This window comes from Parasteatoda tepidariorum, chromosome 5 (genome assembly GCF_043381705.1).
Source record: "Parasteatoda tepidariorum isolate YZ-2023 chromosome 5, CAS_Ptep_4.0, whole genome shotgun sequence".
Taxonomy (NCBI): Eukaryota; Metazoa; Arthropoda; class Arachnida; order Araneae; family Theridiidae; genus Parasteatoda; species Parasteatoda tepidariorum.
Window position 1 is genome coordinate 25,962,186 of NC_092208.1, and position 13,740 is coordinate 25,975,925.

The 13,740-nt window shown below is 31.1% G+C and overlaps 1 protein-coding gene across 2 annotated transcripts; it reads right to left on the reverse strand.

The window, feature by feature from the left end:
- Positions 1-4,029: 4,029 nt before the first annotated feature.
- LOC107449568 (speckle-type POZ protein-like) lies at positions 4,030-12,458 on the reverse strand. Of its 2 annotated transcripts, none has more exons than XM_016065123.3 (2): positions 10,947-12,458; positions 4,030-4,382 (listed from the first exon to the last, which is right to left on the reverse strand). In XM_016065123.3, exon 1 carries the CDS (start codon positions 12,403-12,405, stop codon positions 10,954-10,956), a length of 1,452 nt encoding a protein of 483 aa, XP_015920609.1. In that variant the 5' UTR covers positions 12,406-12,458; the 3' UTR covers positions 4,030-4,382; positions 10,947-10,953. The 2 variants fall into 2 exon arrangements, with proteins under 2 accessions (XP_015920609.1, XP_042911494.2); XM_043055560.2 differs by lacking the exon at positions 10,947-12,458 and adding an exon at positions 7,689-8,504.
- Between the last annotated feature and the right edge of the window lie 1,282 nt (positions 12,459-13,740).

Genomic DNA, 13,740 nt, shown 5'->3' on the forward strand with positions numbered 1-13,740 from the left:
TTTAATGATATGACAGATTTTAAAATTGACTTGAAAGATATATTTTAAATTTCAATCTTCTATGACATAAAATTTTGTTGTTAAATTACAAAAATATTTTGAACAGATATTTATCGGTACATATATGCTTTCAGTAGAAAAAAAATAATTTCCTCGTTTAAAAATATTATAATTTTTTTTTTTTGAAAAATCTGCATATTTGAAAAATGTACTATAAAATTATGTTACTAATATATATCATTTATACATTTTTAAACTTTTATTGAAATCTGTGGTGTATCTAGCGCTACAAAAACACAATTCCATTTACTTAGTATATAGACATTTTAACTCGATTGTATGTTGAGGTACCTTTTTATAGATGAAAGCTGACATGGTCGGTAAAGATATTCCCACATTGGTGACCCGGACGTGATGTGAACGCGCCTACCTTGACAGAAACTCCCACTTCGATTTGAACATGTTTATTCATTGGATTGTCCACATTGAACAGTTTACTTGCTACTTGTGACTCTGGCATTGTCCTTCTCACGCTGTTGCTTCTCGGTCTCGATACACTTGACTGCTAAGAGCGACCACGACCTAGAAATTAATACAGCTCTCACTATCAGCACTCAAAAGGTACGGTGATCTTAATACAGCTTTCCCGACTTCTCACTAAACAGCAATGAATCAACTTGTGGTATCTCATTTATCGAAATCCATCACAGATAAAATTCTGGAGGGGGAGTACTGTAGTGCGTCTGCCACAGCAAAAATACAATTCCAATTCCCTAGTATATAAGACATGTTAACTCGTTTCAAAGTTGGGATACCTTTTCGTAGATGAAGGTCGATGAAAGGTAGTTGAAGGTCGATTCCTACAAAATCACTTTTTAGAATTCAAATAATAAATTCTTAACAAAAATCGTTTTTTTTCCCTACTTTAAAAAATATTTTAAAAATCTTAAGTAAAATTTGTGTTACCTCCGTCTGCCCGTAAAAATTATCCTGTAAGACCGTGATATCAAGAACGTTCATTTTAAAGTTGAAAAGTCATACTTGAATAGTATTAGTAGTTTAAGTAGTTACAGAAATAATAGTAGTTTAAGTAGTTACAGTAATAATATTAGTTTAAGCAATTACAGTAATAATAGTAGTTTGTTGTTATTGCAATAAATAGTCATATTTTAAAGTCATGATTTTCAAAAAGCTCGAATTACTTTGAAATTAATTTACGAAACAAAATCCACTGTTAGAATTTTTATTCCAAAATTACGATTAAATAACCGGCAGTATTCTATTCACCCAATAAACTGTAAAGTAAATGGTCGAGAACCTTGTTTGCTTTACAGTTTTGAAAACATTTACAACACTTCTGGTTATAAGAACCATCAATACTGAACTATATGTTTTTTTACCACTTACAACTAGGATAGTTTCAAAACAGTACAAAGAAATTTAACTTGAAGCTAGACTTTTCGCTAGGTAATGGGAATCGGAGTTAGGTTGTGGTTGAGTTATGTTTTATCAAAAGAAACAAGGAAATTAATTAGTTTATCTCATTGTTCCACCTCTCGTACGAGGCGGGAAATAATAGATTTTTTTGTGCTCAGCAGCCTTAAGGTGCTGCCATCATCGCGTGAATGATAGTATCATATTCCGATAGTTCAGTGTCACAGGGGAAAATTGTGCTGTGCGAAGCACTGGAAACTCTTCATGTGTTAAACGGAGAGAAGAAGATAATATGGTGTCAACGGTGGAGCTCGCACCTCCGTCCTGTTGGTGATTAGACTTTCAGATTAGCCCTCCAGGCTATAATATGTACTCAAAAGCAAGGAACTAGGAGGCTTGATTACAGAAATATAGGTAATGCGATTGTTTAAATTCTGACTGTATTAGGTGAATCTAGTTAACCAATCGTTCTTCTCACAGTTAACAGTTTGAATACCATCTTATTTATGATAATTTGGGTGTTTTGTTTAAATATGGTAGTACAACTATTAAACTAATTGTTATTCAATTATGTTAATTGTTCTAAACGTTTCCAATAGTGTGGTTTTTAAATAAACTGATACAGACTCTTAACTAAAAGAAATAAAGAAAGGGAATTCAAAATAGTTTTGTGGCTTAAATACCTGGTTTCAATTGTAACAAAAAACAATGTTTTTATGAAATTAGACACCAAAACAAGAAAGACCCGGTAGAGGAAAATCTTGTGAATCATCCAGAGAGAGAGAGAGACAGTGATACGGGGCAGAAACGATGAAATTCAACGACTGTTTTTAAAAACAGTTACAGGGTCAGTTAATGGAAACTAACAGTTAAAGCATACAATTAACTAAATAAATACTAGAAATATACCAAATAAGGTAATAATGTACAAGTTTTATATGCAAATGTTACAATAAACTTCGTAAAAACCAAAAAGTATCTAATACTTGGGATACATGTATAAAATTTTTGGGCTAAAAACCAATGTCATTTTTTAAAAGTCAATGCTCAATGAACATGGGAAAGGCCGAGTAAGATAAGAATAGAGGAGGCTTACGTTCACCCAAAGAGCCTCAAAAAATCATAGAATTGGGAAATTACACAGTGAAAAATTACACTGTGCAAAAAGCTATATAAATTACCTTAACTAAGCTACTTCTAGCACCGAGTCCACGATATTATATAATTTTTAAAAAAATATTTCGTGACATTTTTTTAACAATTTGAACCCCATTTCGCTTCTACAAATCATCTTCCTAATGTCACGAAAAACAGTCATGAAATTTCAAAAATGAGTGTTTCTTCTTGCGAGGGTGAAATTGACCCCTTTTGGCTATTTTAAGTCTTTCTATGATTGTTTATTTTAATTTTCTTTCTCTGAACGAACCGATTTTCCTTAGAAAAAGGAATAACTAGCTTCTGCTCGCCCGTCTAAAGTACGCATCCTAAAAAATATCGTTGATATTAACTTCATAATATAGTTTTAAAAACGGTTTATTTAAACAAACTTCACTATGCTAAACTCCATTAAAGGGTTTGATGCAGAAACAAACAAATAAATAAATAAACCAAGTTTCATAATTTATTGTTGAGAGTCAAATGAGATTTAAGAAGTCAATAATTTTAGATAGAGTCGTGGTGGCTCAGGGGATTGAGCCAACACCCCCTAAAAGAAAGAAGACCTCAGCATGGATCAAGTTATTATTCCAACGTAACGAACATAAACTGCGCTGTAGAGGAAAATAAGAAATATGTAAATGCGTTCAGGCTTCTAAGCTGCTTTGTTGGGGCAAAATACGAAAGATGTCATTACTAAAGAATCAAATTTTTTGTTCATGATAACTCGTGCTGAGGCCTTATCTCTTCTAGGAGGAATTGATAAAGCACTCGTCTCCTAATGAATTGACCCGTGTTCGAATCCCAAAGATAGCTGATCGATACGAATTCCACACCCGGTTCACAATGACGACACCCTGGCGTTAAATATTTCCTCAGCAGTAGACGGATCATAAGTTAGAGCCTTCTTGCCCCCAAGTTAACAGTGGGAGGTCTTTGGAGATTTTCCTCTCCAGAAATGCAAATGTATGTTAGTTTCATCAATAAATCCTCCAAATTCCAGTAGTTCACTCGTCTTCTAGAATGGGTTCAAATTTACAAGGATGCAGACTTGAACATGGTAGTGGTAAACTCAAATATCGGGTCAGCTGTTCAACGACAGTTATAAAATTAAGTAAAATTACAAGACGGTAAATTTCACTCAACCTAACTCTTGCACTGATCAAAGTAATTATATTTCCGACGAGCAAAACTACTATTGAAATTAAATCAAATCATAAACATATTTTGTTTTTGCATCGGACCCCCTAATAACTCAGTCCATACCAAAAATCACCATTCAATAAATAATTAGCTTCACTATGAGAATATCTGACTTAATGTAACTTTCTATTTTATTTGGGAAAATAAAAAAATAAACTATGTCACCTTAAGGAGAGAAAAGCTTTTTAATTGTTTAAAATTCCATTCATAAATGTCCTCTAATAAAGTCAACACATATTCTTGAAATTTTCATTTTATTCATTTGCTTTTCATCAAATATTTCACTTTCTAAATTTCTTCATGTTCTTAAGCGACTTAGGTTGAAATATGTTTTTGAGTGTATATTGAATTCGTCATTCTACGTAAATGTTCTTTTCTGCTTGGCTTTATTGTTTTGAAACTGCACAGAACAACAGTTTTACAGGATTTTAGTAGTTTCTGGAAGCATCGGTCCAAGTTGCTAGACTGTTATGTGAGTTTCATTATTTCACACTTTCCATGAACATCGTGCCACAGCTTCAAGGTTCCTTTGAATAACATCTAAAGTAATTAAGGTATCCATAAAACAGAGTTCAAAATTTAACTAATACCTGTAAAAAAAAAGAAATTTAGAATACAAAATTAAAATCGAAACACCCTAGAAACTTCTCTGCGATTAAATTTCTAATAATAAAGGTGGTTGAGTTCGGGGGATTGAATTTGAACACGCTAGTTAATTTGTGCTGATGAAATACTTGATTAAAAATTTGACAATTTTTTTTCTGTCTGTGCATTATTCCCCGACAGACTTAGCACATCTCAAATTATGAGGTGTAGCTGCAATCTGGGAAATATGGCCGTAATAACTTGAACAGAAGACTAGTCGTAGGTTTGGAATCCATACGCAGTATTTTATTTTTACTTTTTGCAAATTGAATCATATCTTTGTAATTAGTTTTAAAAAAATTTCAAAAATGCACACATCAAAATTATAAAACTCGATTATCAAAAGTTAATCCAATGCATGTTTAATGCAAAATTAAATTAAATAATTTTTTGTAACAATAATTTATTTTTTTGATCAACGCTTATTTAAATAATTTAAATTTAAGTATTTAAAAATGATATACCGAATGATATAGTGAGTACAGAAATGATCATCTTTATTCACATTTTGCGACAACTTAATTTAAAATTCCCTACCATTTGATTTTTTTAAATCATGTGGTGCTTTCTAATGAATGCCCTTATTCTACATTTTTCGAAACCAAATTTTTCAAATTTTATGGTAAATTCCATCTCACTGTTAAATCCAATTTATGGCAAAAATTTATTTTACGGATGATGACCTCAGGAAGCCAATACTTTTTGCCGTAATTTGATTCGTAATTCTTATAATTTGCTTGTCATTTTTTTACAAATATAAGATAGCAAACCAAATGATGATATAAATGAAATTTTCGCTGGACGATTGGTAGAGCTGTTAGCAGTGACATTGTTGGTATAAGATATTGAAAAAAGATTCCGTGCCTGTGGGAACTCTGAAAAGTACGATAATTTTCAATGTAGTGCTTTGGTAATATATTGTAGTAAAATTAAGAATCAAACATGGTTTGATTATCACGCTTTTTGGTGGAAAATAAGGCAAAATGAGGTAATTGTTTCAAAAATAGTTGGTAAGTTCAGCAGTTTTTGTATTATTTGAGATAACGAAAATATTCGTTTGATAACCTCTATGTTATTTACTAAACTCGTGTTTACTCTGCTTTCTACCGGTTAATATTTTTTCTATGCTAGCTAGATGCTGACGTCTACAAACTTTAAAAACTATTAAAATATGTAATGTACGAAAGCAGTAGCCTGAACTAAATCAGTAGCTCAAATATTACGTAGCATGCTGTCCCAACATCTTAAATGGATTTAGGGATTTCGTGACCCACCAATACCCGGTAGCAAAAATATAAATATATTTATACATTTACATTTATTTCTTTATTTTTCTTTACTTACATACCATTGCTTAATTTATGTATTTATATTTAAGTATTTGGCCGACAAGCCAGTGTAGGGGGCAGGGAAGTGTCCTTACATCACAAAGGTTCTGGGTTCGAATCCCGGCCTAGGCATGGATGTTCTTTCCTTCTCTGTGCTATCTGTCCTTACTGAGACAGCGACGCTGGCCAGCCTAATATGTTGCCCTGTAAGAGAGGTCAACAAAATCGCCCTGTAGATGCCTGAATTAACGGATGTTATCACAGGAGGGGATTAGAAAAAAAATATTTATTTATTTGTTTATTTATATTGATTTATTTACTGTAACACATACATATGCAGGTTGTCAAACAATAACTAACACAAGATGGAGAAGCGCATCAAAAATCTAGGGATACTGTGAGATTCGAATCAGTTACCTCTCTGCTAAGACAGTTGCATCGTTGTAATGTTCTTCTCTAATTTGTACTTCTCTAACTTTCAGCATAACAAAAACTTGTACTAAATCGTACTTTAAAATGAGCTCATTAGTCATCATATATATGTGTGACAATAAATAAAGAATAAATAGCTGGAATATTGATTTCATTAGAATATTTGTTTTATAGGAGTCTCTGTGGCCGAACATAAAACGTCTGCGTGAAATGAAGGTAGCGAGTTCGAATCCCTGGATGTATGAAAATAGATAAATAAATTTGGTTTCAATACTTATGCAAGCTCGCGTGATTAATACAAAAAAATGGACTCGTCACTTGCTAAATTGAAAACAGATAACTCAAAAATAAGGACAGTCCTCCTTGGCATCAAAACCCGAAAAATGTATGATTGCTCTACTATCAGCAAAGCCAAGGAGTCCATCTAGCCTTGCGGTATTACTGTTCTGATGACGACTTTGGAGCAGGGATGTTGCAAGATCGAATACCGCTATGGCACTGTATGCATATTTGTCTTGTTACGTTAACTTGTGCTCTCCATTTTTCAGATTGAAAAAAGTTTATAATCCTTTATTTGTATTTACAAATAAATAAATAAATCCTATTTAACCATAACAGATTCATAAAACAGTCAGCATAATTTTATTAATCCGAGTTTAGTATCTTTAAAGCACTTGAAAGCGTCAGATAGATTTACTTTCTCTTCAGTAATGAACAATATATTAATAATAATAGTATAATAATATAATATATATATAAATAAACAATTAACCACCTCCTAACCATTAAAATTAAGTACAATTTCAAATAACCCATTGAAAAAACTATTGCTACTTTAATTGTAAAAGGCACAGAAAAAAGTTAAAATTATCAAACGAATCCTGAAATGAATAATAGTTCTGAAGAACGTTTGATAATCTTATTGCGACACGTTAGAGAAAGATATAAAAATTATTTATTCGGTCAAATTTAATTCTCTGTTTTTCCATTTTTGCTAAATATGAGGTGACAATAACTATATTTCTGAAAATCAAGATTGTAAACCATTACCATAACGAACGGAAAAATTATAAATAGTATAAATACAACTGGATTGTTTAACAAGTGTATATTTTGATTTAATTACCAAAATTCTAGCTTTTTTACACCAGTTTTGCATTTATCATACAAGTATAGTTGTCTTGCCATAATTATTTTCTCCGTATATTCCGTACACAATATTGTAGATTCCATGTCGTTTGCCCTTCGAAATCTACATTCAATTTAACTTAATTTAGCATGATTTTAGAATCAAAATATCTCACCAATTAACAAAAATGCAATATCACTTGTAAAATAACTAAATAATATGATTTTCTAAAAACAAGGTTTACTTACTGGAAAAGATTTGAAAACCCTTAAGGTTATGCTCTTATCAGATACATTTGTATTAATGTTCAATGAAAACATTATAAGTAAAGATAGCTTATATATCTTTCTTTAAATACTTACAGCACATATTAGCTTTTCGTGAAGACGCATTTAAGTATAATTGAAAGGAAATTGTTCTCACCAATTCCTTATTGTGTTTCTTCCATGTTTCCCATTTTGGTGATTGCAAAACATTCCCTGGTATTCCAATTATAAAGTCTACAGACGCTGATTTCAAATATTCGTGATTGACTGCATTAGCCAAAGACAATATATCACACACGTTTTCAATGGACATTTCAGTTTTTAAAAACATACAACACTTTTCTTTTAACGACAGAACTTGATATTTTTCAGCCACCATCAACAGATTCATTGCGATTTCATAATCCATTTCATCCACGGTATCCGTGTACAGGAACTGCAAAAATAACTTCAAAATATGAATATCGGTATCAACAATGTCAAAAATGCCCATCTGCGTTTCAGTCATACCATGGTCAAACATGACAGCAAATACTGGAGATCTAGCTGCCAGAACACTTTTATGGGCTTCGATAACTTGGTCCTCCACTCGCAATTTCACATCGCAAAATTTTTTGTTATAAAATAAGGCTCGTAGATCATCCTTTAAGGAAGGAATTTTGGTTCGAAAGGATTTGTTATTTTGAATAAAGTGTGTATACATTCCGTTAGAATAGGAGAATTCAGCTGTCAAATAAACAGTTTTTATCATGGAGCGTTGGTATTCTTCAGCGTTTCGCTTCAGTTCATTTAAAAATATGTCTAAAGGAATTGTTATTGTGCATTCTTTTTCCTCAAAGAAATGTCTGTATGTTTCTGAGCAGGTTTCATAGTTCTTCATATCCAGCATAGTTATTTTGCATGTAACCACAAACCAATAAAATCGATTGCGTGGTTTCCACATCGATTCAATGAGGTTATTATCTTTTGAAGCAATGGAGAACTTAAAATATTTGTTTTTAAAGTATTCTGAATGAATGTGGAACACCATTCTTCCTTTACTATACCTAGAGTGACATTTAATTAACTGTCGATCAGATTCATCGTTTTAAAGATTCGGACATCTGACTCACAAAATACAGCCGTAATTTGTCGAATATGGTCGCAATAGTTTGTTGAAGAGAGTGGTCCAAAGTTTCGACGTTCTAATGTTAGTTTTATTTTTTGGCTATTCCGCCATTCCCCGAGAAATTTAGCATACCTCATTCTAGTATTAAACCATTCGTTTTGTATTTTTTCCATTTATATGGTATGGTATTCACTTGAAATTCTGGTTTTTAAATTTGTAGGTCTTCTTACAACATATCTGGTAAAAAATACAAAACTGAAAAATAAATTTCACTAAATAAGTGATTTTGTGCCATGCTCTACGGTATCATGATAAAAATGCCAAATTTTACCACATTTACCAAATTTTACCATGCTTATCAAATTATATCTCACATGACAAAATTATATTTTATTGTTAATTTTTCAAAAGCGCTCCGATAAAAATCACCGAAATTTCGTGACGGAGCCCATAAAAGCGAAAACATGGTAAATACTTTTTTTAACTCCCTGATTGAATATTCAATATATTTAATGTATTTAATGAATGATTTTAGTACTCAAACAAATGATTTTCAATGCATGTTACGACCAACACATGCATTAAATTCGTGATGCAGAAGCGAGTTTTTTTTTCTAATTTGCAAATTATTTATCAAGAAAAAGATAGCAAAAATTCGCGCAGACAAAATTTAAAACAAATATTGTGTGATTCGAATCCACAACATCTGCACTTTCATTTTAGGATGTCGAGAGAGCTATGATAAGTAAAAGATAAGACACGATAAGAAACAGTTAAGTTGATTAAATTTATTCCTTTTTTTGTTTTATTTTGCCTTATCCGGCTATTTTTATGATAATAAATACATAATTTTTACAGCCTTTAAGGTTGGTTGATGGTAGCTTATTGCTTACATAAGAATTAAAAACAATTAACTAACAAAAAACAAAGCTAACAATCGCTGATAAAGATTATCAAAATGAACATTTTTTGCATATCTCAAATTATTCTAGAACTATTAAAATTACCAGAATTTGAATAAAATTACATAATTTTACCACATTTACTAACTAACAGTATGGTACTAATACAACATTTTATTGTTTATTTTACCAAAAAGTCATTGCAAAGTGTTTCGGTGAAATTACTGTGGTAATGTTCATCAAGCATTCTTTATTTATACCTCGTTTTGTTTTACTCATAACTCACTTAAGCATTTTTACTTTATTATTTTACAATTTGATGCCTTAAGTTTTTCTCCCTCTATATAAGCTATAAGCTAATTCTTTCATCTTGATATCTACCAGTTTTGTGCTCCTAATACTTCCAGAATTTTCTAGATGTAAATGAACGAAAATATTCATTAAGAAATGTTCCGAGGAATTCTTTCAAGAATTTATTTTAATTTTATCTATAAATAGAAGTGTTAATTAATCTTACAGATATGGAGACATAGTTATAAGATTAGATTAATTAGTGTACTTGTTATTTTCGAGTGAAATTATAACGGATGATGAATTTTTAATATCCTGTTTATGAATTTTCAAATCTGCTCGATTGAAGATAATTTATTTTTAAAATTTTGCTTGATGCATTTCTAAAAAGTTACAAATTCTCAGGGAATGAAATTTTCAGTGTTCATTTGACAGAAAAAAAAGATTGAAATTATATGCTTTGAAATCACTCTTGATTTATTTCTCCATTTTGTTTTGGTCATGTGAAGTCAGCAATCTTACAATTACTGTGCTTTAGAGCCAGTAGAGCTTAGAACATATTATTTTCTGAGTGAAGAATTTGAACTAAATTTTCGATTTAGCCACTTTCTGGATGAACATTTTGAATTCCTTACACGTTCTTATTTCACCAAAGAATAAATTACCCTAACTAGTTTTTAATATGAGAGCAAAATCATAACAAGAAATAGTATTGTAGCAAAATCATAACAAGCAATATTGAGCAAAATCATAACAAGCAATAGCATATATATATAATATCATACATATAATACATACATATAATATCATAAAAATTTTATTGAAGATTTTTCAGTTTACAAAATGAAATTTTATGGAACATAATGAAAATTTTAGGAATTTAAATTTGTTAAAACAAACTGATATTAAGCTATGATGTTAAGAACGAAAGAATTTTAAGCATGTCTTAACTTCGTTTTTAAAATAGATTACATTTTATAAAAATGTATATTAAGGTTATTATGAAAATCTTTGTAAGTAAAATAAAAGTTGCATTTTTCATCTATAACTTACTAGTTGCTCAGTTTTTTGCTGAAGATTGGCTTAGCGTTAATTTTGCAAAAATTGCAGTCGCAGATTCCATATTGTTTTTCATCCACGGTATCCATTGGGGAGAAGATAAAATTGTTGCTGATTTCACTATTATATATTCAATGGAAGCTGATTTTAAAAATTCATGACTAACTGCATCAGCCAGAGACAATATTTCACATACATTTTCCTCTGACATTTCATTTTTCAAAAACATCGCACATTTCTCTTTCAATGACAATACTTGGTATTTTTCTGCAGCCATCAGAAGTTTTATAGAGATTTCATAATCTATTTGATCTACTCTATCGGTGTATAAGAATTCCAAAAATGTTTTCATAATGTCGGCATCAATATCAACGATGTCCACAATGCCACTGCGAGTTTCTTCCATGTCTTGGTGGTCAAACATAGCAGCAAACACCGGGGATCGAGCCACTAGAATATTTTTATGTGTCTCAAGAGTTTCGCCATCCACTCGCAATTTCACATCACTGAGATGTTTGTTATGGAATAGATTTCGAAGGTCTTCCTGCAATGAAGGATTAGCACTTGTTGTGGAGGATGATTTGTTGGGAATAGATGATGATTTATATTTAGGCATGCTAATTTGTAAATATTCTCCATTCGAAGCGGAAAACTCAAAATAAATATACATATCATCATCCAAAGAATTTAGATTGCTCTTCCATAGTTCAGAAAGGTATTCTGAGGGAAATTCCCAATTTGAGCAATTTTCTGAAGAAAAATGATGCTTTTCTCTCGCAGATAATATTTTTGAATGGTATTCATTAATCAGGGTCAAAGTACAGTCCACAATGCATGGTTCATCATAATCGGTTTCTGGAACCACCCTTGTAAATGTAACTTTAAAGTTACTGTTTGTTTCGGTGATGGAAATTTCGAAATTATTATTCGCTCCTAAAGTTAATAAATGTTTCGTTGTTTCCTCTCTAGGTATATCCATTTTAAAAGTATTCCGATAGACACCAATCTTCAAGCACCAGAAATCTTCCTCAGTCACAATCTCAGTAGAAATGTCGTCATGAAATTTGCAACAAATTGTAAGAGTATCTTCTGCAGATTCTTCTGCATCTCTGACATAATCTTTGATAGACAAGAAATTAGGAACATTTAACTCCGTTTTAATGGTTTGGTTTGCATATGTATCCCACTTATAACTTTTCAATATCTTTCCACTGGCTCCAATTGCTTCAATTTCACATTGAATAGAATCAATGGGGTCATCTGCAATCAAATTTAAATTGCATGAAATAAATTCAGAACATTCTTCACTCTCTCCTCTTGGGAAAAGATATAAAAATCCTGTAAGTGCTTTAAAATTTTTAATATCAAAGGGGGGACACGATATTTCCATGTCATGCGGGCGAAAAGAAAAATTTTCGATTTTCCACGTAAAATTATATTTACTTTTGTACATGATTTTTTGTGAAAAAAATAAGACTTAACGCAATGCCATAAACACACATTTACTGAATAGCCAATAAGTTTGATATAAGATATATTCCTTATCTACATTTATCTACAGAATAGTTTGCAATTTCTTATCCTAATTTAATTTACAGCTACGAGATAGCTAAACGCGTCATTGTCGTTTGCTTTAATTTTTTTATCAAAAAAAAACGGTCGTTATCTGTTACGAGAATAAAAACACTAGAAACTTTAACGGGTATCTATTATAAATTGCAATCTATTTTTCTACAAAGGTACACCTAAATTTTTTGATTGATGCAAATTATCATTTCAACTTCGTTTTTTTTTTTTTTAAAAAAAACTTGGTATAATAATATTTTAAAAAACTTATTAATTAAAAATAATATTCAAACCCTAAATTCCAGCTTTCAATTTGCCTTTAAAATAGACTTCAATGATGATTTCAATTTTCAATCTGCTATGACATAAAAATTTTTTGTTCAATTACACAAATATTTTGAACATATATTTATCTGTGCATATATGTAATTAATAGAAAGAAAATTAAAAATTATTTCCTTCTATAAAACCATTATAACTCTTTTCTTGAAAATGTGCATAATTGCAAAGGAAAAATGTATTATAAAACTATATTACTAATGTATAACATTTATAATTTTTTAAACTTTTATTGAAATCTGTAGTGCATCTGTAGCGCCACTACAAAAATACAATCCCAATTCCCTAGTTTATAGGACATGTTAACTCGATTCTATGTTGGAGTACCTTTTCATAGATGAAAGTTGACATGGTCGATAAATATAATCCCACATTGGAGACCCGGACGTGATGTGAACACGCCTATCTTGACAGAAACTCCCTCTTTGATTTGAACAAGTTTATTTGTTGGATTGTCCATATTGAACAGTTGACTTGCTACTTGTGACTGCGACATTGTCCTCCTCACGCTGTTGCTTCTCAGTCTTAATCACACACACCGTACAACTTATACACTCGATTGCTAAAGGCAACACGGGAGCGACCCTGACCTTGAACTTAATACAACTCTCACGATCAGCGGTTAAAAAGTACGGTAATCTTAATACAGCTCTCCCGGCTTCACACAAAGCAGCAATGAGTCAAATAATGGTATTCCATTTATCGAATTCTTTCACAGATAAAATTCTGGGGGGAGTACTGTAGTGTATCTACCACTACAAAAATACAAATTCATTTCCCTAGTATACCTGTATAAAAGTACCTTTTCATAGATGAAGGTTAACAAAGTCGATAAATATATTCAAACAAAATCATTATTTAACTAGTGGGCTGCGCCCCCTGC

Coding starts and splice junctions, on each gene's coding strand:
- LOC107449568 (XM_016065123.3), bottom strand. CDS start 12,405: ATGTACAAAAGTAAATATAATTTTACGTGGAAAATCGAAAATTTTTCT.